Source organism: Felis catus, chromosome C2 (assembly GCF_018350175.1).
Source record: "Felis catus isolate Fca126 chromosome C2, F.catus_Fca126_mat1.0, whole genome shotgun sequence".
Taxonomy (NCBI): Eukaryota; Metazoa; Chordata; class Mammalia; order Carnivora; family Felidae; genus Felis; species Felis catus.
The window spans coordinates 150464793-150488680 of NC_058376.1; the positions used below are offsets into that span (position 1 = coordinate 150464793).

Genomic DNA, 23888 nt, shown 5'->3' on the forward strand with positions numbered 1-23888 from the left:
TGAAAAATGCTCAACAGCTCCATCTTCTTGTTCAAATTGTACTGTTTTTCAGAAATGAGCTTGCTAACTCTGGCACCGTATTCTGGTATTCTCACTTAATAGGACCAATCTTAAGTAGTAATGGGGTGAGAAAGGAAGTCTATTACTTAGTGTCTTTAAAAGGTCAACTATGGGGCCCATTTTGCTTGTCCAAAAGCAGTCCCCTCAAAATAGGGGCAAAGGTTCAGCTGGTACACAACTGGTGGCCCACGTGAGACATTGCTCACGTCATCATCAGGCCGAAGAGGACACACTTGTGGACGCGTCTCGGCAGAATGGTTTCAACGGCATGGCTTATGTAACCAACCGAGCAAATTATTACCATCCACCATCCACAGTGGAGTGTGGAACTCGAGCTGCAAATCTATTTCTCACACCGTCCCCAATCCCCTGCGAGATCACCCACGGCTCTCACTTCCTGTGGCGGAACACATACCGAAGCCAAGATGCAGTGAAAGAACACGGATCTTCTGGCCCGGGAGCCCTGAGCGGGCACCCCGATGCCCAGCACTCCCGGCAAGATAATCTGCACCTCGTCTTCCATCTGTAGGACAGCGACACCAGCCACCAACACTTGCAGGACAGCGCATGTGACTGAACTTATTTGGGGTCGGGAGCCTGCTGTATCATCTGGACTTAGGGACAGATTCATGTGGGTAGTCCAGTAACAGCAAGAAAAACACACAGAAGAATTCTACGTGCTAATACCTGGGAATTTAAACTGTACTTCCTATTTTCAAACTTTAACACCACCTTCTGATAAATCTTGCCTCTGGCTGAGCTTGTACTCCAGTTCTCATTCTCATCTGTAAGTCAGTAAAGGAAGAACACAGGTTACATAACAAAGGTTCCCCTCCGGCTTTGGGTTTAACAGCAGGTGAAAACTAAGCAGAAAGAACACTTGCAGAAGGAGAACTCCAACTCTCAAAGACAAAACCTGCGTATTTACTTGCTTAGATTTGGGAGCCTAACTGCTCACAGAAGGATTCAGAGATGTTTCTTTATTGTCAAGCTGCAACATACATGGTTTAATACAACAAAAAAGCATTTAATCAGGTGAAAAAAAGCTGAACAATAAACAAATAAACACTCAAAACAAAATATTTTCCATTGGAAACATGTTAAGATGAATACGGGGTTTCGTTACCATCTTACTGCAATTTTCTTGTGTGTTACTAGCCTACATACCCCATGTTTTCTGTAATCATGCACGTGTGAATGGGAGTTTGAACGATTAAATACATGAAAAGTCCGTTTACTGCAGAGAGTCATTTCACGAGGCAGCCACACTGGGTTTAGAGGACAAAATCATTCAAGAAATTCTCCACGTCTTCGGGTTTGTTTTAGAATCCATGAACCTTAAGCTGTTCCTCCTTGACAATGCCAACCTGCAAAACAAACGTAACAGAATCGCTCTCAGGGATGCAGGACTTCAGCCCCAAGAAAACGTGGAGCCCCGATGGTAAAACAATCAGGGTTAACAGTCTGTTGCAACACTGTTCCTCGTGGCGTTTACCGTTAGCAATTCAATAGACGCTTACACACCTTGACGTGCCCCAAAACTGGCTGTGCAGATACAAGAACGGTCACGTCATTCGAATGACCAGATAAACCAAAAAAGGTTCCGCTGCCTTTAAAGTACCGATACTGTATTTATCTCTCAATTAACGGATTTACCTCATTCACGTAATTTTTTTTTTAACGAAGTAGGAGATAATTCACATTGTCCTTGAATACAATTTTGGAAGCAATGTCAAGGTTGTACATAAAGCACCCAATCACTCACCTCCAGGAGAAACTGGCAAATGTTTTTTCTTTGGTCACCTTGAAGCTGAATAACCTCTCCGTACTCAGGATGCTCAATCACAGTACCATTACAGGCGAATTTCTGGAGAAGGAGATGTGTCACACAATGGAGTCAGATACAACAAGGAGGTTTTACTTTGACCATGAAGACCAATATACCATTTGAGTAGAGCTGATCGTGACATGTTTGGTCTCCCCAACACTCCCAAATTAATTTGCAAGTGAATCAGCAGGAAACATACGGGGAATGATTTTACTTAGAACACCAAGAACTGACTATTCCACATCTCAAGAACTGACTATTCCACATCTCGTTTCTTTTGAAAGCCATTCACATCTCAGTTTGAAATGGGAGGCCACCCATAAACGCCTGGGTGTTAATTACCAGAACCAACAGGCTTTCCCTTCCCGAGCCCCATCCTTTTCACCCACACTGTTGGAGTCGAGTAAGGGTGTCCTGCTCGGAAGCGCATCAGCAGCTGTGGTTTAACCTCTTCTTCCCAACACCTTTACCTTTTTGAAAGCTTTCACAAGTTTCTTTTTGTCATAATCATCTGCGATGCCCTGGACAGTAGTCAGTGTCTTTCTGCCGTTCCGTTGCTGGATTCTTATATGAATGTAATCCTCAGTCCCTGCCGGGAGTAAGTCGTCACCCTTAGTTGCATCAGCAAAGGGGTCTGCAAAGGGACACACACACAAAATGCCAAAGCAGAAGAATTACCTTCCAGAAAGTGATTCCCCGGTGTACGGCCCACTACGATCCAGGCCAGCGGCAAAGAAGGTTCTAGTGCCTCTGCTGTTTTTGCGGGTGGGGACCGGGCGGTGATGGGGGTGGGGCATTACTAAAACCTCCACCAAGGTACTCTGGCAGAAAGAGGCGCATTGGATCGGCCGATGCCCCCCCCCCCCCCCCCGACATCCGACTAGAAAACGCTATTCTAGGCAGACTTCTCGGGGAGCGGCGTCCTCTAACGGGGGGGGGGGGGAGATTTCAAAAACACGATTTTACAGCTACGATAAAGACGTGCGTCATCTCGCCTACATTCTGATGACAACAGAGGCACTCGAACGTGCCCACCGCAAGCACTTAACCGTGGCCGCGTCTGGAAGCAGCGGAAAGGAGAAACCTACCCACGTCCACGCACAAGCACGAGCACGGGTCTCCCTCCCCAAAGGCGTCATTTCACAAATTACTACGCCAGCCGAGGAAGCTGGACCCATCGGAGGCCGCGACCCGCGTCTCCAGCCCGACGCCCGCCGGAGCTGCCGGGCATCGGCTCGGACCGCCGAAGGACGCCGATCCCCGGGGGGCCCGGCCCCGCGGCGCCCCGCGAGCGGAAGGGCAGGTCCAGGCGCGGCGGGCCGGGCTCGCAGGCGCGGCGGGGGGCAGGGCCCGGGCCCGGGGCTCCGCGGGGAGGGCCCGGCGGCTGCGGCCGTCCTCGGGGAAGGGGGTCGCCAGGGGCCCAGTCGCCATTTTCTGGGCGCCGAGACAAAGCCCCACTCGGGGTGCGGGGAGGGCGGCGGGGGGCGGGGTGGGGTGGTCCTCGGGGCTGCGGGGCGGCCGGCGGCCCCGCCGAGGGCGGGCCGGGGCGGCCGGCAGGCGCGCGGGGGGCGGCGGCCGGATCTTACCGAAAGATTGGAGGTTCTGGATAGTGGACATGCGATACTAGTGTGAGGCCGGTGAGGGGATAAAATTCCTGCGGGGCCCGCCCGGATCACCGTGTCTGGAGGCTGCAGTGGCGAGAAAACGTAAATAACTAAGGAGACGCTTTGCCCCGGGGTTGCGACTCGGCTGGAGCGGCGGCGGCGGCGGCGGAAGCCGGGAGGAGGCAGGAAGAGGCGAAGGAGGAGGCGGAGGAAGAGGCGGCGGCCACGGAGGCGAGGACGCGAGAGAAGAGGCGGCGCTGTGGCTTCTCCCACAAAATGGCCGACGGAGGCTATTTAGCCGCGCCCGCCGCCCCTCCCTCGTGACCCGCCCGCGCCGGGCATCCTGGGACTTGTAGTTTCCTCGAGGCGGCAGAGCCCGTCCAGCCCGGGGCCGGCGGGCTTCCGGGACCGCAATTCCCGGCAGGGAGCACGCCCTCCAGCGCCGGCGGCCGGGCCGGGGGGGTACCGGGGGCTTCGGCGCCGTCGGGGCAGAGCCCGCGGGGTTCGGGGAGTGGGGGGGGGGCTGTGCACCCCGTGCCTCGCTCGCTCTCCCTGACTCCCCTTTTCTCGCCGTGCAGCTGCGGCGCCGAGGGGTCGGTGCTGGGTGCACAGTCTCCATCACTCACCGTCGAGGCTCGGGGGAATGTAAGTAAAATCGGGGTGCAGGAGCAAAACGAGCACCCCGGCCCTGGTTTGGGACTCGTCGGCCGCCGCTCAGCGCCTCTTGCGTCGCAATTCCGTCCCCCGACTCCGACCCCCGTCCCTGGGCCGCAGCTGTGGGAGCCAGCTCCGAGGTTGGAGGCGAGAGAGCTCCTCCGCCACCCCCACCCCCACCCCCACCCTCGCCCCGGGTGGGGCCGCCCTCCCGTTCCCTACGGGTGGTTGTCCAAGTCCAGCGTGCATCTCCCGGAGGGCTTGATAAAACACGGATTGATAGCCCCGGGTGCGTTTCAGGGCTGCGGTGTTCCCCGAGAGCCAGCAAATTGGCAAATGTGACAAACTGCCAGGAGACGCAGATGCTACTGGGCCTGGACCACGCTGCACACTCACTGCCCCGCTTCACCAGGGGCCCGGCGTCCAGCGGGGGGCCAGGGCTGTGTCATCCGAACGTACCAGAAAAGCAGCCTGTCCGCTTGGGACACAGGACCTTGAACAGGACAGGTGCCAGGCGTAAATGGAAGGCGAGCTTGGCAAATTGACTGATACAGAGTCGGGTTCCAGGACTGTAATATCGTTTCCAGCGAGCTACGGACAGAAAACAAACCTGAGACTTTGGGAATGGGCTCACCCAGGCAGGTGCTCAATTGTCCAACTTGGTTGGCTTTCTGGAAGGAAAGAGAGAGACTAAAATGTAGGGATTCTTAACCTGTTTTTGGTGCCATGGCCGTCTTGTGAGGCCCATGGACCCCTTCCCAGAATAATGCTTTAAGCGCATAAAATAAAACATTGAGGATTATAAAGCAAACTACGCTTCTCGAAATTAAAAACAAACGTTGATAACATAGTATTGTTTCTTTACTCACGCATTAAGATCTAGCACCAGGTGTAATGACAACTAGATTTCAAAGAGACGATAAAAGATATTTTGACATAACTGTAACATCAGAAATGTAACATGAAAACACCTGTAACTTCTATTAGTGCAAAGAGACAGGTTCTTCTAATACTATTGTGGTGAATATTCATAATTGGGAAATGCTGAATTTTGCTTAGAGGTTAGCGAAAATGTAGATGTAGTCTCTTTTCCCCATCCACGTTTTGGGGTTCCCCACAACCCTGCAGTTTTGTCTGTGGACCAGGTATCTGTAGACCCCAAGTTAAGAATACCTGGCTTTAATAATCTTTTCTAGTTAATGATGACAGGTACTGCTTACTGAGTGCTCACTATTTGTTGGACTTATACGTAATATTATTACGTATTTTCATAGCCATTCTGTGATTTAGTTATAACTATTGAAAAGATGTAGGAATGGAGGCTTTCCTAGGTTAAATAATTTGCCTTAAAAATTCAAATTCTTAACTCTCAGGTATCTCACTACAATTTTGGTCTTCCAGTCTTGATGTAAATGAGTAATACTTTTTAAATCCAAACTTAGGTATAAGGTTTTAGAGCTGGTTCCAAACAAGGAGAACCAGGCATTTTTTTTTGGTTGCCCATTTGTTGATTACAACTATGATGGTTTGTGTTCTTTGGTTTTAACACCTCTGTAAGCATGTTTTAAAGTAATTTTTAACACTACTGTAATGAAGCACAGGACATACAAAATGCGTATCTCTTTCTGTTTTCTTTCTTAGCCATTTTATATTACGTTGTTTCTCAGAAGGAGACAAGGGTGGTTTAGTGAAGAATAAAATAACAAAGGTACATAGAGAAGTTACACACACACACACACACACACACACACACACACACACACACACACAGTATCTTAGGGATTTCATGATCATTACCCCTGGGACAACTCCTTTCTACTTCCTAGTGTTGTGTCAGAGACCCCCAGGACCTCAGAAATCTTTAATAAAAGGCAATCACATAGGTTAGATACAATTATCTTAAAAACTCTACTGATTTTCTGGTCATTGGTAGGCCCGTTTTAGGCTTACACTGTCTAATACAGGAACCACTTTTCACATGTGGCCACTGGGCGGGGACTTGTAGTGTGGCTGGTCCAAATTCATACATGTTTTAAGTATAAAGTATACACGGGCCTTTCAAAGGTTCGAATTGTTTCCATTTCATTTGTTTCCTTTTCCTTTTTAAGATGTGGCTACTAGAAAATTTAAAATTACACGTGGGTCGCTCACTGTTTCTATTAGGGCTGGTTTAGAGTAGAAGGGTTGACCTGTATGTAAAGTTACCGTAAAAGGAATAAACTGAAGCATTTAAAAACTACTCTTTTTAGTTCTAACAGGTACTGGCCTAGTTGAACGTGATTATATCCCGCCTTATTTCAGAAAGGATTATAGATCACCTGCAGGGAAAAAGAATATTGACTAAAGGAATCAGGAAAGAATAGAAAAAAGGCAGAATGGTTGAAAAATAAAAGCCCCAAAGCTAAAGTTAGACCCCAGGTCTGGATCTTAACTGGTTAAGACAAAGGGAAAATCAATGAGAAAATTTGTATGTCTACAGGATGAAAACATACCAGTTGTGCAGGAGGAATGACTTTGCCCGGCCCTGAGCCACAGTAGATGTTTCTCTTGGGTCCTCATAAAGGAGACACTGTGATGTAGTGAACAGCATCCCCAGCAGTTTGCCTACCACGAAGACAATGGTGGGTTTTATGCGGCTCTTTTTTATATCTGCTAGTTATGAAGATGTACTGTCTGGTTAGAACCTTGGGTCCTCATCCATCCTTCTGTGGCAGGCGGGTGATAATGCGCCACTCAGATTCCCTGCTGCAGCATGCATAATTGACCAACAGCCCCAGACACTGGGCTCTGAATTCTACCTTGCTTACTGCTGAGGCCACACTTCCCACCCGCTGCTCCCAGCAGATGACTGTGCAACAGGGATGCCCGTGCGGGCTGTTCTCCAGATGTGGGACTCAACTGATGGGCACCTTTCCTCATGGACTCTCCATTGGCCTGGGTGAACTTTCCTAACCTTGGGCTGAGGTCTGAGTCTCTTATCCAACCCTTCTTCCCTCCTCTTTCACAGGGTCACCTCCTCTGGCTCCTCCCTCTTTCCCCCACACATCCTGCACATCTAAACCCATCTCAGTGTCTGCCTCTCAGAGGACCCACACTGGTACACTAACCCCATGCTGGGTGGGACACAAGGTTCAGCTTCTGTGGTCTACTCTCGCACTAAGCTCAGAGGCAACAAGAAAGGACCCGAGCGTCAGGCCATCTTCGTGCGATTCCAGCATGTGGTTGCTTGTAGGGTTCCGGCTTGCCTGAATCTTCTCTTCTTTCCCTTACCTTCCCACTGGACTCTGCATCAGATGCAGAGATGCAGTCCTAAAGAAGCTACTTAAAGGTCCCTTACAGTCACATAAGCCGATCATCCCCTGTAACAAATTCCTTTCTATATATTTGTGTGTGTTCAACTAGAGAAGTAGAACCGGCAAGAGATACATACAGGCGCCATTCCCAGCCCTGTGTGGGGTATTGTGCGCTGTTCCCCTAACCTTTTGGGTGCTTTCTTCCTAAGCTCCACATGGTTGCCTTATATTCATGTGCTGATCAGTATCCTGCCAATTACTGGAGGAGGGCCCAAGAACTCTCCAGAGTTCCCCCTTTCTCGGAAGCTCTTTCCAGGACTTTTGTCTATGAACTCTAGCTGCCTTGGACTCGTCACTGTTTCTACTTAGCTTAGGGAGTCTGCTGGGCTCTGCCTGTGTTTCCCTCCAAACTCTTTCAAGGCAGTGAGATGCGGTGGTCACAGGGCTCATCTCACTTGTTTTTCATCTTTTAGGGATCGCTATCCTTTGACATAGAGTTTCTTGAAAATCCGTGGTGGCTCATATTGTGTCCTTTGTTTTGGTTATTTTAGGTGGAGAGTAAATTCAGGAAATTCATCTTGGTTGACAACAAAAGTCCACTACACGCATTTGGAATAAATGGGTGAGCTTCTCCTTGGTGTCCAGCCTGAGGTTAAACCTTTCGCTGTGAAGGTGTCCCTTGCCATGTGGATGTGCTACAGTGGTGAACACGTATGTGTGTGCAAATTTTCTATCCACCGATGGAGCACATTTCTTACAGTACTAAAAACTGGTCCTTCAGAAGACCTTTACAAATGTGTATTTCTGTAAGTGCTATTTTATAGCAGGGAAACTTTGGGTTGCTTTATGGCAGAGAAATGAATCAGCCTATAAATTACGTTAACTGAATTCCTGTTGTGTTAGTCTGCCCACCTATCCACTTTTATACCTGAGACCTTGAAAATTTTCTTAGTTATTTGCAAGTACTGTGTAGGGAGTTAAATATACTATGAGTATTTGGTAAGTGTGAGTTGACCTACTTTATGGCTAAAAAGAGAAAACAGGGGTGCCTGGGTGGCTCAGTCGGTTAAGCGTCTGGCTTCAGCTCAGGTCATGATCTCGCAGTCTGTGAGTTCGAGCCCCGCGTTGGGCTCTGTGCCGACCGCTCGGAGCCTGGAGCCTGCTTCGGATTCTGGGTCTCCCTCTCTCTCCGCCCCTTCTCTGCTCATCCTCTGTCTCTCCCAAAAATAAAAATAAAACATTAAAAAAAATTAAATAAAAATTAAAAAAAAAAGAAAGAAAGCCTATTCTGAACTGAGGCATGCACTAAATGACCAAAGAAAATTGCTAGTAATATTTTGTATATTCCATGTGGGCCAGGAGATGTGCTAAGCACTTTACGTTACTGTTTTACCGTTCATAATAATTTTGTGAGGTGGGTTTATTATCCTGTTTTACAGATGAGGAAAATGAGTCTCAGGAAGTTGATTACTTACACACACACACACACACACACACACACACACACACACACACACACGAGGGGTATTCCTTCGTCAGGAGTCTGTAGCCAGTAAATCGCATAGCCAGGATCTGAACCTGGGTTTGTCTGCCTCCAAATTCTATGCTCTTTATCCTATATTCTTACTCCTTTATGGAGGTTAAGCATACACTGTGAGCCACACTATGTTTATTAGTATTTTTATAGGGAAAGAATAGGAAAATCTGGCCAGGTGAAAACATGTAACACATGGACCAGGAAAGTACAGTTCCAGTGGTTGCTGATAGATGCCCTAAAATCACTCACGAATATAGATGTCACTAAAGCTTGTGTCAAACATACACTAATGCCAATTTTTCATAATGCCAGGGTTTTCGTTGCTAACAAAGCAGGGGTAAAACCACGGTGTTCTCATTCACTGGAAATAAAAAAGTGATTGGATCTCCTCTTCGTGATAACCAAGCTCCTATTTCTCAGTTCTGTGACCCTATCCAAGTTCTGAAGCAGCCCTGAAACTCCTCCCTCCACGAAGGGTACATGTTCATTGGCCAAGTGATAGCATCAGGCAGCCTGGTGCTTGACAAGATACATATGTTTGAACCAATTAGGGAGTAATTCGGTATGTGCTGGGGGCCCACTCATTATTTTTTTGAACGTGAATTAGTATATTCACTAAAATTGTATAAAATTTAGGTTTATTCTCTTAAGGACAGTATATGAATTTCTAGCTTATCTTTAAAAAATTCAGAAACACTGGTAGCAGTTGCTCTACCTTAGCTTAGGGACAGTTCTTGAATTTGTCACAATACCTATTATTTCTTTAAATTTCTTTTTTTTTTTTTTTCAACGTTTATTTATTTTTGGGACAGAGAGAGACAGAGCATGAACGGGGGAGGGGCAGAGAGAGAGGGAGACACAGAATCGGAAACAGGCTCCAGGCTCTGAGCCATCAGCCCAGAGCCCGACACGGGGCTCGAACTCACGGACCGCGAGATCGTGACCTGGGTGAAGTCGGACGCTTAACCGACTGCGCCACCCAGGCGCCCCTTTAAATTTCTTTTTTAATGTTTATTTATTTTTGACAGAGAGAGAGAGAGAGAGAGAGAGAGAGAGAGAGAGACAGAGCATGAGAAGGGGAGGGGCAGACAGAGAGGGAGACACAGAATCTGAAGCAGACTCTAGACTCTGAGCTGTCAACATAGAGCTCAATGTCGGGCTCGAACTCATGAAGGGCGAGATCATGACCTGAGCTGAAGTCGGACGCTCAACTAACTGAGCCACCCAGGTGCCCCAATACCTATTATTTCTTTAAATTTCTTTTTTAATGTTTGTTTTTGACAGAGAGAGAGAGAGAGAGAGAGAGAGAGAGAACACGCATGAGAGGGGGAGGGGCAGAGAGAGAGGGAGACACAGAATCTGAAGCAGACTCTAGACTCTGAGCTGTCAACATAGAGCTCAATGCCGGGCTCAAACTCATGAAGGGCGAGATCATGACCTGAGCTGAAGTCGGACGCTCAACTGACTGAGCCACCCAGGTGCCCCAATACCTATTTTTCCTTTTTTAAATGTTTACTTACTTATTTGGAGAGAGAGGGCGCACAAGCAAGGGAGGAGCAGAGAGAGAAGAGAGAGGATCCCAAGCAGGCTCCACGCTGTCAGCACAGAGCCTGACGCGGGGCTCGATCTTATGACTGTGAGAGTTGGACACTCAACCCACTGAGCTGCCCAGGTTCCCCGACAATTGAGATTTCTGTCTTCCCTTAAGAAAAAAAAAAATCTATGTTTATTGCTTGTCTTCAAAAAAACAAAAAAAGTCAAGGCTGATCTGTAGATACTTCACTTCCGATACATCCCAGGCAGTGGGATGATGTTAATGGAATTGTGATTAAAACAAACAAACAAACAGGGAATTAGGAAAATATTAGAAAGCGGTGGAGCCACTCATGACCTGGATTATTCCACTTTAGGGGGCATTTGGGGAAGAGTTTAGTACCGAGTCAAAGAGTGGGGTCCTGAAGGAAGGAATTTGTGTTTTGTATTAAAAAGTTAAAATTGAGCCTTTTGGGTTGAGAGAGCATCTGGTGGTACAGAGTTTTTGGCTCCTATCCTGACTTGGGTTAGTCCAGCGTGCATAATACATCAGCAATGCCATGCTGTGTTGCTTCGCTGTTCTGTGCCCTGGGATTTGTGGCAGAGATTGTGGGTTGCTACCTAGTATCATTCTCCCCTTCTTTCTTAGCAAACAAAACCCAGTTTCCTTCTGGGTTGCGGCGTGCCCAGCTAAAAGAATATACTCCATTTCAGTTGGCCTTGCTAGATGTGGCCAATGCGGTATAGGCACAAATGTTGAGTGGGCTTTCTAAGAATTCACTTAAAGGAAGCCGACTCGGTTCAGAAAAGGGCCCGGTTTGCCCTTCTCTCTTCTTCCTTCCTGCTGCCTTGAATGGAGACGCGATGTTGGAAGTGTGACCGCCATCTTGGACGATAAGGTGACCTCGCCGTATGGTTGTGCTGCCGCCGGTGGCTCAGAATGATAGAGGGAGCCTGGGGCCATGGACTGCCTGTCTCTGGTCTTGTTACGTGACAGAAGGAAGCCCACGTGTTTAAGCCCCTGCTATTTTGGGTTTTCTGTTCAATGAAGCAGAACCCAGCCTGCAGAGTGCTGCTGCCCCAGTGGAAACCCCCGGACCCAGGGAAGCTGGGCGTGCACCTTCCCAGTGCCCTGTGTTGGGGTTGTCTGTGGCATGGATCATGCCTTCTGTGCTAGCCGTGATCCAGAAGTTGGGCCCGCTCAACGTGGGCTGTAGGAGGATGTGCTAGAAACAAACTGACAGTATGTTACATTGTGTCTCCTGACACTTCAGAGGCCACCTGGCCGGGCAGATGTCCATCAACCGTCTTGGGCTCATCACATCTTTGCCATAAACACTGGTGACAGATGGCATCCTATGGGAGTTTTAAGGGGAAGAGTTGGTGAAATTTAGCCTTGTTTATTGTCTGCCTTATAAACAACGCGCCTGGACTCTCCCCATGGACCTGGAAGCAGAGTCCGTAAAGCTCAAGTTTAAAAAGTCTTAAACATTCTTTGGCTTTTTAGAATTTGGTTGTATTTGTTGGAGGGTTGACATCCAGCTGGTGTACGTGACTGCATCCATACAAGTCGTTAAATTATTAAAATACGCCCATGCTGGTCGGCAAATAGTCACTGCTCAGCCCCCCAATGCCCGCTCGTCCCTTTGGACCTCTTCGACCATTGCATGAACAAGCAACGAAAACAGCAAAATTTCTCCTGGATTTGGGCCCTCTGCACTTTTAAAATTAGGCATCTGAGCTCACAGTGCTCATTTTGCCAGCAATGTGTTCGTTGCTGCCCAATTTTTGTCAGTCGTTTGATTGAAACACTGTGGAGGGTATTGTTCTAGATGTTCCAGAGTCCAGCCCTGGATCAAATCAGGTCAGCAGAGGAACTGAGAACGGGTATATTGTTTCAGTTTGTTCCTGCCGCCTCCCACCCTCTGCAGAGCGGGTCTTGCTGAACTGTTTTGGGTGATGTCATCAGCCTGTGCTGAGAGACAGGGAAGGGACCGGCACAAATGACTCTCACTGTCATCTGTCTTACAGATCGTTGTCAAGCTGTGTGTGTTTTTTTTTTATATCACAGTGTCTATTTATAAGAATCCTCAGAGACTTGCTTCACTGGTTTTAGAAGCAAAACAGTTGTATTACTCCGGGAAAACTGTGTTTTTTGGGTTTTTTTTTTTTTTTCAATCTTACAAACCTGTCTATAAGTGTCCAACTTTCCCTTCTCCCTGTCTTTGTAAGTATACTTGTTACAACCTTTCTGGAATGAAGCAGAGAAGAAAGGAAGGGAGGAAGGAAGGGAGAAAACACTCAAAAGTTACGGAAAATCAAAGTAGATAGGTGATCAAAGGAACCCAAATACACAGGCATTTTATGTTTTTGTCCTCAGCGGAATTTCAACACGAACTCATCACGGATTTATACCGAGTAACAATTAGGAACTTCACTTTTCAAAGCTGTGAAGTACAAACAGGAAGTACCCGAAGAGGATGTTCTTTCTAAATGCCATGTCTGGGGACACTTCTAAGCTCTTCTTCCCACCATGTTTTTGCAAATAACCACTTCAGTACAGTTAGGGCCTTTGTAGAATGATACCTGGACACGTAGCTTTCATTCGAAGGTAGGCACAGTAACAGTGTCTTTGTCGGCCTCGATCTGCATTTTGGCAAACAGGGAGAGTGCAGTTCGTGATTTCCATAAACAGGTAATCTAGGCATATCCAAGCACTGCGTCTTCTGAGATTACTGCTTCCTTTTTTCCTTTTGTTAATAAACTGATTCAAGTCCAATCCCACGGGACTCTGGGCCGTCCTGCACCCTACCTACAGTTCCCAAGGATTGTCTGGCGGTCTGCATTCTCCTGGTCCTCTCCTACTTTCAGTTCTGACTCTGGCGGAGTTCTTTGCCCCTCTTCCTCCCTTACTTCCCTAAACAGTGTTAACACAGGGTGATAGCGCAGAGCACTTTTATGGAAAAATTGGAGAGAACCCAAGAGGCGACAGCATTGCACGGGCTGGGGATCAACTTCCAAGTTCAGGGTTAGGCATCATTGCCTCCTGAGACCCCTCCCACTGCCATGTGACTCATCCTCTCCCCGTGTTCCGGGCAAGGCAACCACTCATCAGGGGAAGGTGAACGTTTTCTGGTACCTTGTCCGGCAGAGCAGTTTTAAATGCCTCCCTCAATCCCCCACCCATCTCGGGGTAGAGGCCTTGCTATGCTGGAGTCCCATTACATAGCAACAGTAGCAAAGGGCGGCCATGTTGTAGGTTATATTTTGCTTTAAGTTCTGGAAGAGCAAATTCTTGGGCAGCGCTCCCTCTCCACCAAGCTGAATCCAGGGATTGTGGGGACCTTATGGTTTGTGGGGAGGAATTTGGAGCCTGTAGTAAAATACACACTCTTATCAGGTATTTTTGGGCTGTTTACAGTAGAGTTTGCTAATCAAAAAAGTCCGTTAAAGATCTATAGCAGCGATAGACATACTATGTGTTTGCATTTTACTAAAATATGTAATTTGATAGTCTTTCAATGTTGGGCTCAGGCCTTTTTTTTTGATGATCGGCTTACTAACTGGAGCTCCCTGGGATCACAAATTCTACCAATAACACACTGATTACAGTGTCCTCTTTTTGTGTTTTTAACGTAAGCGCTTAAAGAGTATTTTTAAGCTCTCAATGCAAACTCTGTCTAGATTTTTATGACTACTTCCCGCTAACATTTGTTGGTTTTGTTTGTACTTTACTTGACCATAATTTTCTTCAGCGATTTGCTTTTATCTCATTTTTCCAAAGTAGCCCACGTATTTATCCTGGATGTGACGACCGTCTTTCTGTGTGCACTCACTTAGTCAGTTTTATTATAGTTGAATTAGATAATTGCAGTGACATGTAAAACCTGCACAAACAGATTGGGGAGCAAACACGACTGACTCCTGGTGGGCATGCGTTTCACGTGGTGGAGACCCGGCCAGACTGGGCAGCAGCCTCAGGGCGGGGTGATCGACGGAAGGAAGGGGTCGAGCAGCCTGGAGAGTTGGCTAGTGAAGGTCCATCATGGGAACGTCTGAGCAGATTCATATCAATAACCAAAGGCCCAAAGGCTCACTCTGTCTACCACATACGTGGCTTCGTGGATGTAACATCACCTCTCTGAACCTCAGTTTCATCTGTAAATTAATGGGGGGAAAAAGAGTACCTGCCAAAGCGGCCTGCTAGGAAAATCAAATGAAGCGATGTATGTAAATACGCAAAGCCCTTTTGAAAGAGTAAAACAGGTTTTAAAAAACAGGTTTTTCAAATTCATTCACAGTAATTGAGAGCTGTGGGGAAATACTTGTCTGGACTCTCTCCCACCTTTTCTTTTGTTTATGATGACCGATATTCATGATTTTTTAATTTACCTGGAGCCTTATGTGACATGGAGAGGCTCAGTCACTTGTAAATTGTTGTCCTGGAGATGAGTTGTCTGGTCCCAAATGTAAATACTAGCCTTTCCAGATTTCAGTTTAGGAAATAAATTTGGTTCCAGTTAGACACCAAGACATGTGATGGTTTATCTGGCAGGTTTTGTTTTCTTTCTTTTTTTTTTTTTTTAATTTTTTTTTTTTTCAACGTTTATTTATTTTTGGGACAGAGAGAGACAGAGCATGAACGGGGGAGGGGCAGAGAGAGAGGGAGACACAGAATCGGAAACAGGCTCCAGGCTCTGAGCCGTCAGCCCAGAGCCCGACGCGGGGCTCGAACTCCCGGACCGCGAGATCGTGACCTGGCTGAAGTCGGACGCTCAACCGACTGCGCCACCCAGGCGCCCCGGGTTTTTTTTTTTTTTTTTAATGTTTATTTATTTTTGACAGAGAGAGAGAGAGAGAGAGAGAGAGAGAGAGAGAGAGAGAGAGAGACAGAGCATGAACGGGGGAGGGTCAGAGGGAGGGAGACACAGAATCCGAAACAGGCTCCAGGCTCCAAGCTGTCAGCACAGAGCCCGACGCGGGGCTCGAACTCACGGACCACGAGATCATGACCTGAGCCGAAGTCAGTCACTCAACCGACTGAGCCACCCAGGTGTCCCTATCTGGCAGCTTTAAGGCCACCAAACAGAAGCAAGACTTGTTCCCTATATTATACATATATTTCAACGTCTGAATCCTAAGACTCTAAGCATACAATCATTCTGGCTAAAAATGTCCAAACCAGAGCATTTATATATATATTATTTTATTAAATGAGGGTAAATAAAGCAGGTGATACTCTCTTATGTTTACGTAGCAGGAACTTGAGGCTAAGAGGGGGGTTAAGAATCTTGTTCATGCTCACACAGCTTCAAGGCTGAGCCTTGAATCCGGGGCTTCTGATCCAGTCTCATGATGACTTATGCTCTAACTCCCTCGTACTCTTTGGGCAGAAATTGGATAAACATACCTCAGTGATGCACAGAGATGGAGCAAATGGAAATAATTACAGAATGTCTGAAAAGTCAAGAAACGTAAGGATGAACTCATTTTTAGGAGCATATTAATTACATTTTCAAATTACATTTGAAATAACATTTGAACTCATTTTTAGAAGCATAGTAATTACATTTTCAAATAACATTTCCAATACATTTTCAAATACTCCTAAGATATATTTTTTTTGAACCCCCGGAGAACTTTTCAGGTGAAATAACTAAGCTTAAAGCAATAGGTCCAATCTATTTTTTATTTTGAAACAAGTACAATAAATACACTATTTATGCTTCTAGTCCTGTTAGACACCATCTCATGTCCAGGTCAGGTAGAAAGAGTAAAAAATCTCAACTTACTATGAGCACCTGATGTTGTATCAGCAACGTGTGATATAAAGGAAATACTGGAAACATTACTAGGTAGAAGGATTTCATTCTTTTATTTATCACTGAAAATAGAATTCTGTCACAGCAGAACTCATTGTTAGGCATATTTGCACCGGCCAAAAGTAAAATCATGTCCCCAGAAACCTACTTAACCTACAGTAGGAGCTTGGATGACAGATCATTAATAGTAATCATCATACTAAAAGGTTATACTATCTTTAAAGAGAAGGGGATAGTAATTGGCTCAAGATGGTTAACTCAGCATCTTTACCATCAAAAAGTCCCTGGGGGTCTCAGACAAGATATATTTTGGGACAGAATAAGTCTAGCACTGGACAACAAGGGTATACTATCTTTGGATCAGACATTTCCTTCCACCTGAAGGAAAAAACAGATGAAAATCAGTCGATGGAAGAAACTGCATATTTAAACACTGGCACCATTGGATTCTTAAAGATCACAGAATATCTTCAAAATTTGGAGATTTTGAACCCCAAATCCTATATTTAAGTAAAATAAGATGCAAGAAAGGAGGCAAAATAAAGGCCCTTTAAAGCATTTTTTAAAATATTCAAGAACTCAGAAAGTTTTCTTCCATAGGCAATATTGATGACACAGAAAAGAAAGGCATGGGACAAAAGAAATATAGGTATATAAAGAAATCAGTATTAAAAATTAAAAACCCACAGAAAAGAAAGGCATGGGACAAAAGAAATATAGGTATATAAAGAAATCAGTATTAAAAATTAAAAACCCACAGAAAAGAAAGGCATGGGACAAAAGAAATATAGGTATATAAAGAAATCAGTAAAAATTGAGGTTATGTCTAAATCATACTGGTATGTAATGAGAGTGAAATATTTTATGGGTGATTTCTAGAAGAATAGAAATTTAATGCATTTTTTAATTAAACAAAAGGCAAGGAAAAGGATAAAGTCCAGAAGAAATCATGTAGTAAATTAAAAACATTAAGTGGTAACAAATAGAAAGTACATTATTATCAGTAATCCACAAAAAATGTGAATGATATGGGGTGCCTGGGTGGCTGAGTCGGTTAAGCGTCCGACTTTGGTTGAGGTCATGATCTCATGGTTCGTGGGTTCGAGCCCCGCCCACATTGGGCTCTGTGCTGACAGCTCAGAGCCTGGAGCCTGTTTGAGATTCTGTGTCTCCCTCTCTCTCTGCCCCTCCCCCACTCGCGCTCGGTCTCCCTCTGTTTCAAAAATAAATAAACGTTAAAAAGTGAATGATAATATTTTTTGGTTATAACACAACCTCTGGTTTCAATTAAAAATGGTTTCAAAACTTTATCTAGCTTGTAGTTATGACACATTTAAAGTCAAGTGACAGAGAGATTGAAAAACTTATTGCAAGCAACTGCTAATTGAAAAGTGGGGTGTATATATGTGTATATGTGTATATACATGTATATATGTGTATATATATGCTCATATACATATATATACATATACACGTATGTACAAACTGCGAGATCATGACCTGAGCTGAAGTCAGACGCTTAACCGACTGAGCCACCCAGGCACCCCAAGAAATTCATTCTTCAAAGAAAGCAGTATAATCCAAACTTAGGGAATATAGCCAAAGCAGCATTAGGGGAAAATGCGTAGCATTACTTGTACTTACGAGAGAACATGGGAAATACCCGGACTATATTTTCAACTCAAGAGCTAGAAAAAGAACAAAGTAAGTCCAAAAATATGGGGAAAGTCCCCAAAATCATAAAGAGCAAAGCAAAAGTTAGTAAGTTAGGAAAAGCAAGAGTAGTGATCAGTATAACTTATTGATCAGTAAGAAGCCAAGTTTTGTTTTATTTTAAAGGCTTTCAAAATAGACAAACTCTCGGCAGTTGTGAACAAGAAAGAGGAAGAGGGCTTATAAAGATAACCTGGTGGGGCTCCTGGGTGGCTCAGTTGGTTAAGCATCCAACTTTGGCCCAGGTCATGGTCTGGGGTTTGTGAGTTTGAGCCCCGCATCGGGTTCTGGGCTGACAGCTCAGAGCCTGGAGCCTGCTTCGGATTCTATGTCTCCCTCTCTCTCTGCCCCTCCCCACTTGCACTCTTTCTCTCCCTCTCAAAAATTAGCATTAAGAAAAGTTTTTTTTTTGTGTTTTTTTTTGTTTTTTTTTTTTGTTTTTTTTTTTTAAAGAAGGAACCTGGCCCAATAGTTTTTGATGGTCAAGTTCATCAAACATCAAAAATCCCATCTTATTTAAAATGGGATTTTTAAAGCATTAGAAAAAGATGGAAACCTTTCTAACTTGTTTTAGAACTCTAAAAGCAAAAGGAATAGTTTATAATAGCATCAAAATAATAAAATACTTAGCAACAAATTTAACAAAATAAATGCAAAACTTATACTTTTAGAACTATGCAATGCAATATTCTTGAAAGACATTAAATAAATGAAGAAACATGTTCATGGATCAAAAGGCTTAATATTGCTAAGGTGCTAATCTCCCCCAAACTGATTTACAGACTCAACACAATATCCATTAAAATTCAAGCTGACTTCTTTGCGAAAATTGAAAAGCTGATCCTAAAATTCGTATAGAAATTTAAGAGACCCAAAATAGATAAAATAATCTTGAAAAAGAACAGCATTGTTGGAAGATTCATACTCCTTACTACAAAGCCACAGTAGTTAAGACAGTGTGGTATTGGCATAGGATAGACATTGTAGGTCAGTGGAATGGAACTCGAAGTTCCGAGAAAAAAAAAACCCTAAAATTTATGGTCAACTGATTTTTTGACAACAGTGACAAGACAATTCAGTGGAGGAAAGGATAGTTTTTTCAAACTATTGGTGTTGGGACAACTGGATATTCACATACAAAAGAATGAAGTTAAACTCTAAATTCACATCATACATAAAAATTAAAATGGACAAGAAAGCTAAATGTAAGAGCTAAAACTATAATGTTCCTAGAAGAAAGCATAGTGTATATGATCATTGTATTGGGTTAGGCGATGGTTTCTTAGGTATGACACCGAAAGCACAAATAACAAAAGCAAAAAGATAAATTGGGCTTCATCAAAATTAAGAAACTTTTGTGCTTGAAAGGACACCGTCAAGAAAGTGAAACAGAAAGCCACAGAATGGGAGAAAATATTTGCCAATTATATACCTGATAAGAGAGTTGTATCCATAATACATAGAGAATTCTTACAACTCAATAATAAAAAAAAATAATCCAATTAAAATAAGCAAAAGATTTGAATAGACATTCCTCTGGAGAAGATAACACAGATGGTAAATAAGCACATGAAAAGGTGCTCAACACCATTAGACATCAGGAAAATGCAAATCAAAACCACAAGGAGATACCACTTCATGCCCACTGGGATGGTTACAATCAAAAGGAGAGATAATAATAAATGTTATTGAGGATGTGGAGAAATTGAAACTTTCATAAATTGCTTGTAGGAGCTACTTGTAGGAATATGGAATGTCTTTTTGAAAACAGCCCGGTAGTTCCTCCAAAGGTTAAACACAGATTTGTAATATGACCCAGCTGTACTACTCCAAGGTAAATACCCAAGAGGAGTGAAAACCTGTATGTTCACAAAACATTTGTACATGAATGTTCATAACAGCCTTATTCATGAGAGTCATAAAGCAGAAACCACCCAAATGTCCATCAACTGATGAATGAATACACAACATGTGGTCTCTCCGTACAATGGATGTTCACCCATAAAAAGAAGGTTACATGCCACAACACGGATGAACTTTGAAAACATTATGCGAAGTGAAAGAAACCAGTCACAAAAGACCACATATTACATAATCCCATTTATGTGAAGCATCCAGAATTGGTTGGTCTCCGGAGACAGAAAGTAGACTAGTGGTTGCCTGGGGTTAGGAGTGCATGGTAAGGGGAAAATGGGTGGTTGCAGCTAATGAGTATGTGGTTTTTTTGTTTTTTTATTTTTTGTGTTTTTTTTGGGGGGGGCGACGAGAATGCTCTAAAATTGATTGTGGTGATGGTTACATCAACTCTGTAAATATATTTAAAAAAAACCATTGAATTCTACACCTTAAATGGGTGAATTGTATGGTATATGAATTTTGTATCTCTCTAAAATTGTTATAAAAAGGAAGAGTAATCAAAAAAAGTGAACACCAGTTTCTCCTATTTCCTGTCAATATATTGACAGCATTATATCAAAAAGAATATTATTAACCCAGACATGCAAGGGTAATCAAGCATAAGTAAATGTACTATTGTAATTATAGTAAAAGATCCAGCATTTAATATATAAGGATTTGAATACAGGATTTTGCCATTTTGGAGGAACAGGGAGACGTGTTTACCAACTCTCCACACTGAGGAACCCTCCACACCGCAAGTTTTTAACGCATCAGAATGAAGGCTTTTATGACCCATATATAACCAAGACCGCTCGTGGGAGTTTCCTTTCAGTTAATAAGGTTGAAGGGGCCTCGGGACACTCAACGAGGGAATGGAGACTTGGCGATACTCAAGTGGAGGTGATGGAGACCCGCATCTGCCAGATGGAGGAGATGAGACCCCTTGACAGCATGGGAAAGAAAGGTCAACATCATAAGTACAATCAGCTAACTTCAGAAAGGCTCTTTGGAAAGTGATACTGATCATATACATTTGGAAAGTGGCATGGAGGCTGTAACTCCTAGTTAAGCACGTGATGCACCACCATGTTGTAAAAGGAGGGATTGCTCTCTTCCCCAAGACATTGATACATTAAAGAACCCCAGCTCTGTGGTCCTCTCAATAAGGTGAAATAAGAAGTGATTTTAATCAATCACCTTGTTCTGTTCTCTAAGGACAGCCCTCCCCCCCAACACCTGCCTGGCTTTGTCCCCAGTGTGAGAAGGGCCAAGGACCACAGTGGGGGTTAAGGCCTCATGTTAGATCACCTGTATGTTTTCTCAAAGTGGGATGATGCAGGAGCTGTTGCTTCTAATCTCAAGGATAGACCAGTGACCTTTCCAAGTTCCAGATTTATGCTGATATTTTCATTGTCATAATAGCCTCCCCAAATTCTTTCCACAGCTCACTTCAATATAAGAGCTGCTTAATCGATTCTATTCCTCTTTTAACCAAGAGTAATATTTTAACCAAGAGTATTTTTAACCAAGAGTAAAATTTTAACCAAGAGTATTATTTTTTTATGTGCAATATACCCATATTGTAGTCTGCCCACCAAGGTTTGTAATCCCAGGCCAACCATGCCCTTATGTTACAGGGCTGCACAAGGCTATCACAATGTAGTAGCCACAATGAGATAAACTTGTGGTACCGTGTCTGTATAAAATCTTATTTAACTGATAGCACGCTCTTCATGTTTCATTGGTTCCTTAGGCTTTAGGTCTACTTTTCAAGACTCTTAAATTCAGTCATCTTACTTTATCGGAAATGTTTTCTGTATTTAATGGACTTACAATGCTGGTAAAGCCATCTCACCCAAGATTCATTTTCTCTTTCTTTGTTTCCTTCCTTCCTTCCTTCCTTCCTTCCTTCCTTCCTTCCTTCCATCCATCCATTCTTTGGACGGGATTGTATCTCATCTAAGCAAACAGTAAAGACATATTCATGTGGGAAAATAGTAATGGCTTGCATTTACTGAATGTGCATTATATACCAGGTCAGGGCTAAGTGCTTTACACAAAATACGTCTGTGTTCATTAGCCAGCCTCATTTTAAATTTGAGACCACAAATCTCAAAAGGGTAGTCTGCACTTCACTTCTTGCTGTACTTCCTGGGATGTCCTTTTTTAACTCTCTACAGTGATGATTTCAGACCTCTTCTCTCTTTGCAAAACCCAACTTCTCCCCCTGTATTCATCTTAGCTGATGGCCTTGCGCATACTTTATTGAGAAGATAGAAACAATCAGATGGGAATAAACATCATCCAGCCACGAAATCTCCGAATTTCTTTGCATTTGTATCTCTGGTCTCTACTTTGCCTCTTGTTACAATCGATGTAGAATCCCTGTTTTCCTCTTTTGTCTTTTCTAGGATGTTGGTCCTGGAAGAATCCCCTTCTCTTTATTGTATTTATAATGTCTTTCTCTATATAGTATTAGTTCTACCAGGATGCAGGTATTCTCTAGAATCTTCCATCTCAAAAAGACAAAAGTAAAAACCTCCGTTGACCTCATTCCTTGTCTTGCCAGGACCCATTTCTCTGCTCTTCCAAAGAGCTGTCTATATTACTCTCTCCACTTGCTCAAGACCTATCTCTCCTAAACCCCTCCAAACAGGCTTCTCTCTCCATTGCACCAAGAGTATACTTGTCCAAGTTTGGTTGACCTCCGTATTGCCAGTTGAATGCAATTTCATTTTTTTTTTTCCTTACATGACTTCAGAATTTGATGAAGTGAACTACTACTCCTTTCTTCTTTTGGTTTGTATGACATCACCCTCTCTTGGTTTTCTTCTATGTCTTCTGTCACACTATTTCCAGCACCTTTGCTGGCTCCTTCTCTGCTCAGACTATGTCAGTGTGATCATCAAGAAAGGAGGAAAGTCAGAAGATGGTGTTTTGGATACCAAAGGAAGGAAGGGTGCATCCTAGAGGCTGGGTTAGGAGGAGTAGTCACCGGCAGAGGACAGTCAAGCCCAGTGGCCTGGCAAAGTCACAGTTTTATTTGGTGGCACGATGCTCTCAGGGTGAGGAGGATAGAGCTGAAGTAGAGAAAGTAGCTATTTCCAAACCCTCGGGAGACCAGGGAGGGTCTCAGATCATCCACATTTTGGTTATACTAGTTACAGTAATCTACCAGCAAGAGGGAAATGCATTAGAATTTTCCCTTGAGCTAAAGAAGAATGAAGATGGAGAGGAAGTTTTTCTGCATCAAAAACATCTTTTTTTCATGTTTATTTATTTTTGAGAGAAAGAAAGAGGGAGAGAGAATGAGAATGAGCAGGGGAGGGACAGAGGGAGACAGGGAGAGGGAGAATCCCATGCAGGACTCAAACCCATGAACTTTGAGATCATGACCTGAGCCGAAATCAAGAGTCGGATGCTCAACTGACTGATGCATCGTGCATCAAAAACACCTTTGAGGAAGGGAAACAAAGGTGGGCAATTATGTAAATAAAGGCATTCGACCTTAAGAAGTGGGTAGGAAAACAGATTAAATAAAACAAAATCTACTCTTTAGTTCAGGGCACCTTAATTCCCTTTGAATATTAGTTCTCTTTAATGCAGAAACATGAAAATTTGTAGAGCTATCGATAAGAACCATGAGTTTGGAGGGCAGCATCATTGTTTCTTGGGCGATTCCAGACTAAATAAAGTACCCCAAGCAATATAACAGACTATTTTCAAGAGCAATTTCCACCGTAAGCACAGAAAGGGGCTCTGTGTAGCCTTTTCTTATAGGGGAAAAAAGACTGAATATCTTTACTGTCTTAGAAACAGTTGTATTAAAAGTACCCAATCTTATTATGACTTTGTATACGTGCTTGACGGATAGAAATGCCGTTAGTTTCCCCTCTGCAATGTCAGAGATTCCAAAATAAGTACCCAGTTACAAAAACCAGATCT

At 44.1% G+C, this 23888-nt stretch overlaps 1 protein-coding gene and 1 long non-coding RNA gene across 2 annotated transcripts; one reads left to right on the forward strand and one right to left on the reverse strand.

The window, feature by feature from the left end:
- Nucleotides 1–1025: 1025 nt before the first annotated feature.
- Nucleotides 1026–3767, reverse strand: EIF1B (eukaryotic translation initiation factor 1B). The gene is made up of 4 exons (XM_023260700.2): nt 3475–3767; nt 2359–2522; nt 1826–1927; nt 1026–1427 (listed from the first exon to the last, which is right to left on the reverse strand). Exons 1-4 carry the CDS (start codon nt 3503–3505, stop codon nt 1383–1385), a joined length of 342 nt encoding a protein of 113 aa, XP_023116468.1. The 5' UTR covers nt 3506–3767; the 3' UTR covers nt 1026–1382.
- LOC123380176 lies at nt 2835–4996 on the forward strand. Its single transcript, XR_006585646.1, has 2 exons — nt 2835–3191; nt 4071–4996. It is a non-coding gene; the product is annotated as an uncharacterized LOC123380176 (long non-coding RNA).
- The last annotated feature ends 18892 nt before the right edge of the window (nt 4997–23888 follow it).

Excerpts from the sequence above, each read along its gene's own strand:
- EIF1B (XM_023260700.2), bottom strand. The coding sequence starts at position 3,505 with ATGTCCACTATCCAGAACCTCCAATCTTTCG. Across the intron at positions 2,523-3,474 it reads CCAGAACCTCCAATCTTTCG|ACCCCTTTGCTGATGCAACT; the intron begins GTAAGATCCGGC and ends GTCCCTTTGCAG. Across the intron at positions 1,928-2,358 it reads TTGTGAAAGCTTTCAAAAAG|AAATTCGCCTGTAATGGTAC; the intron begins GTAAAGGTGTTG and ends CTCCTTCTCCAG.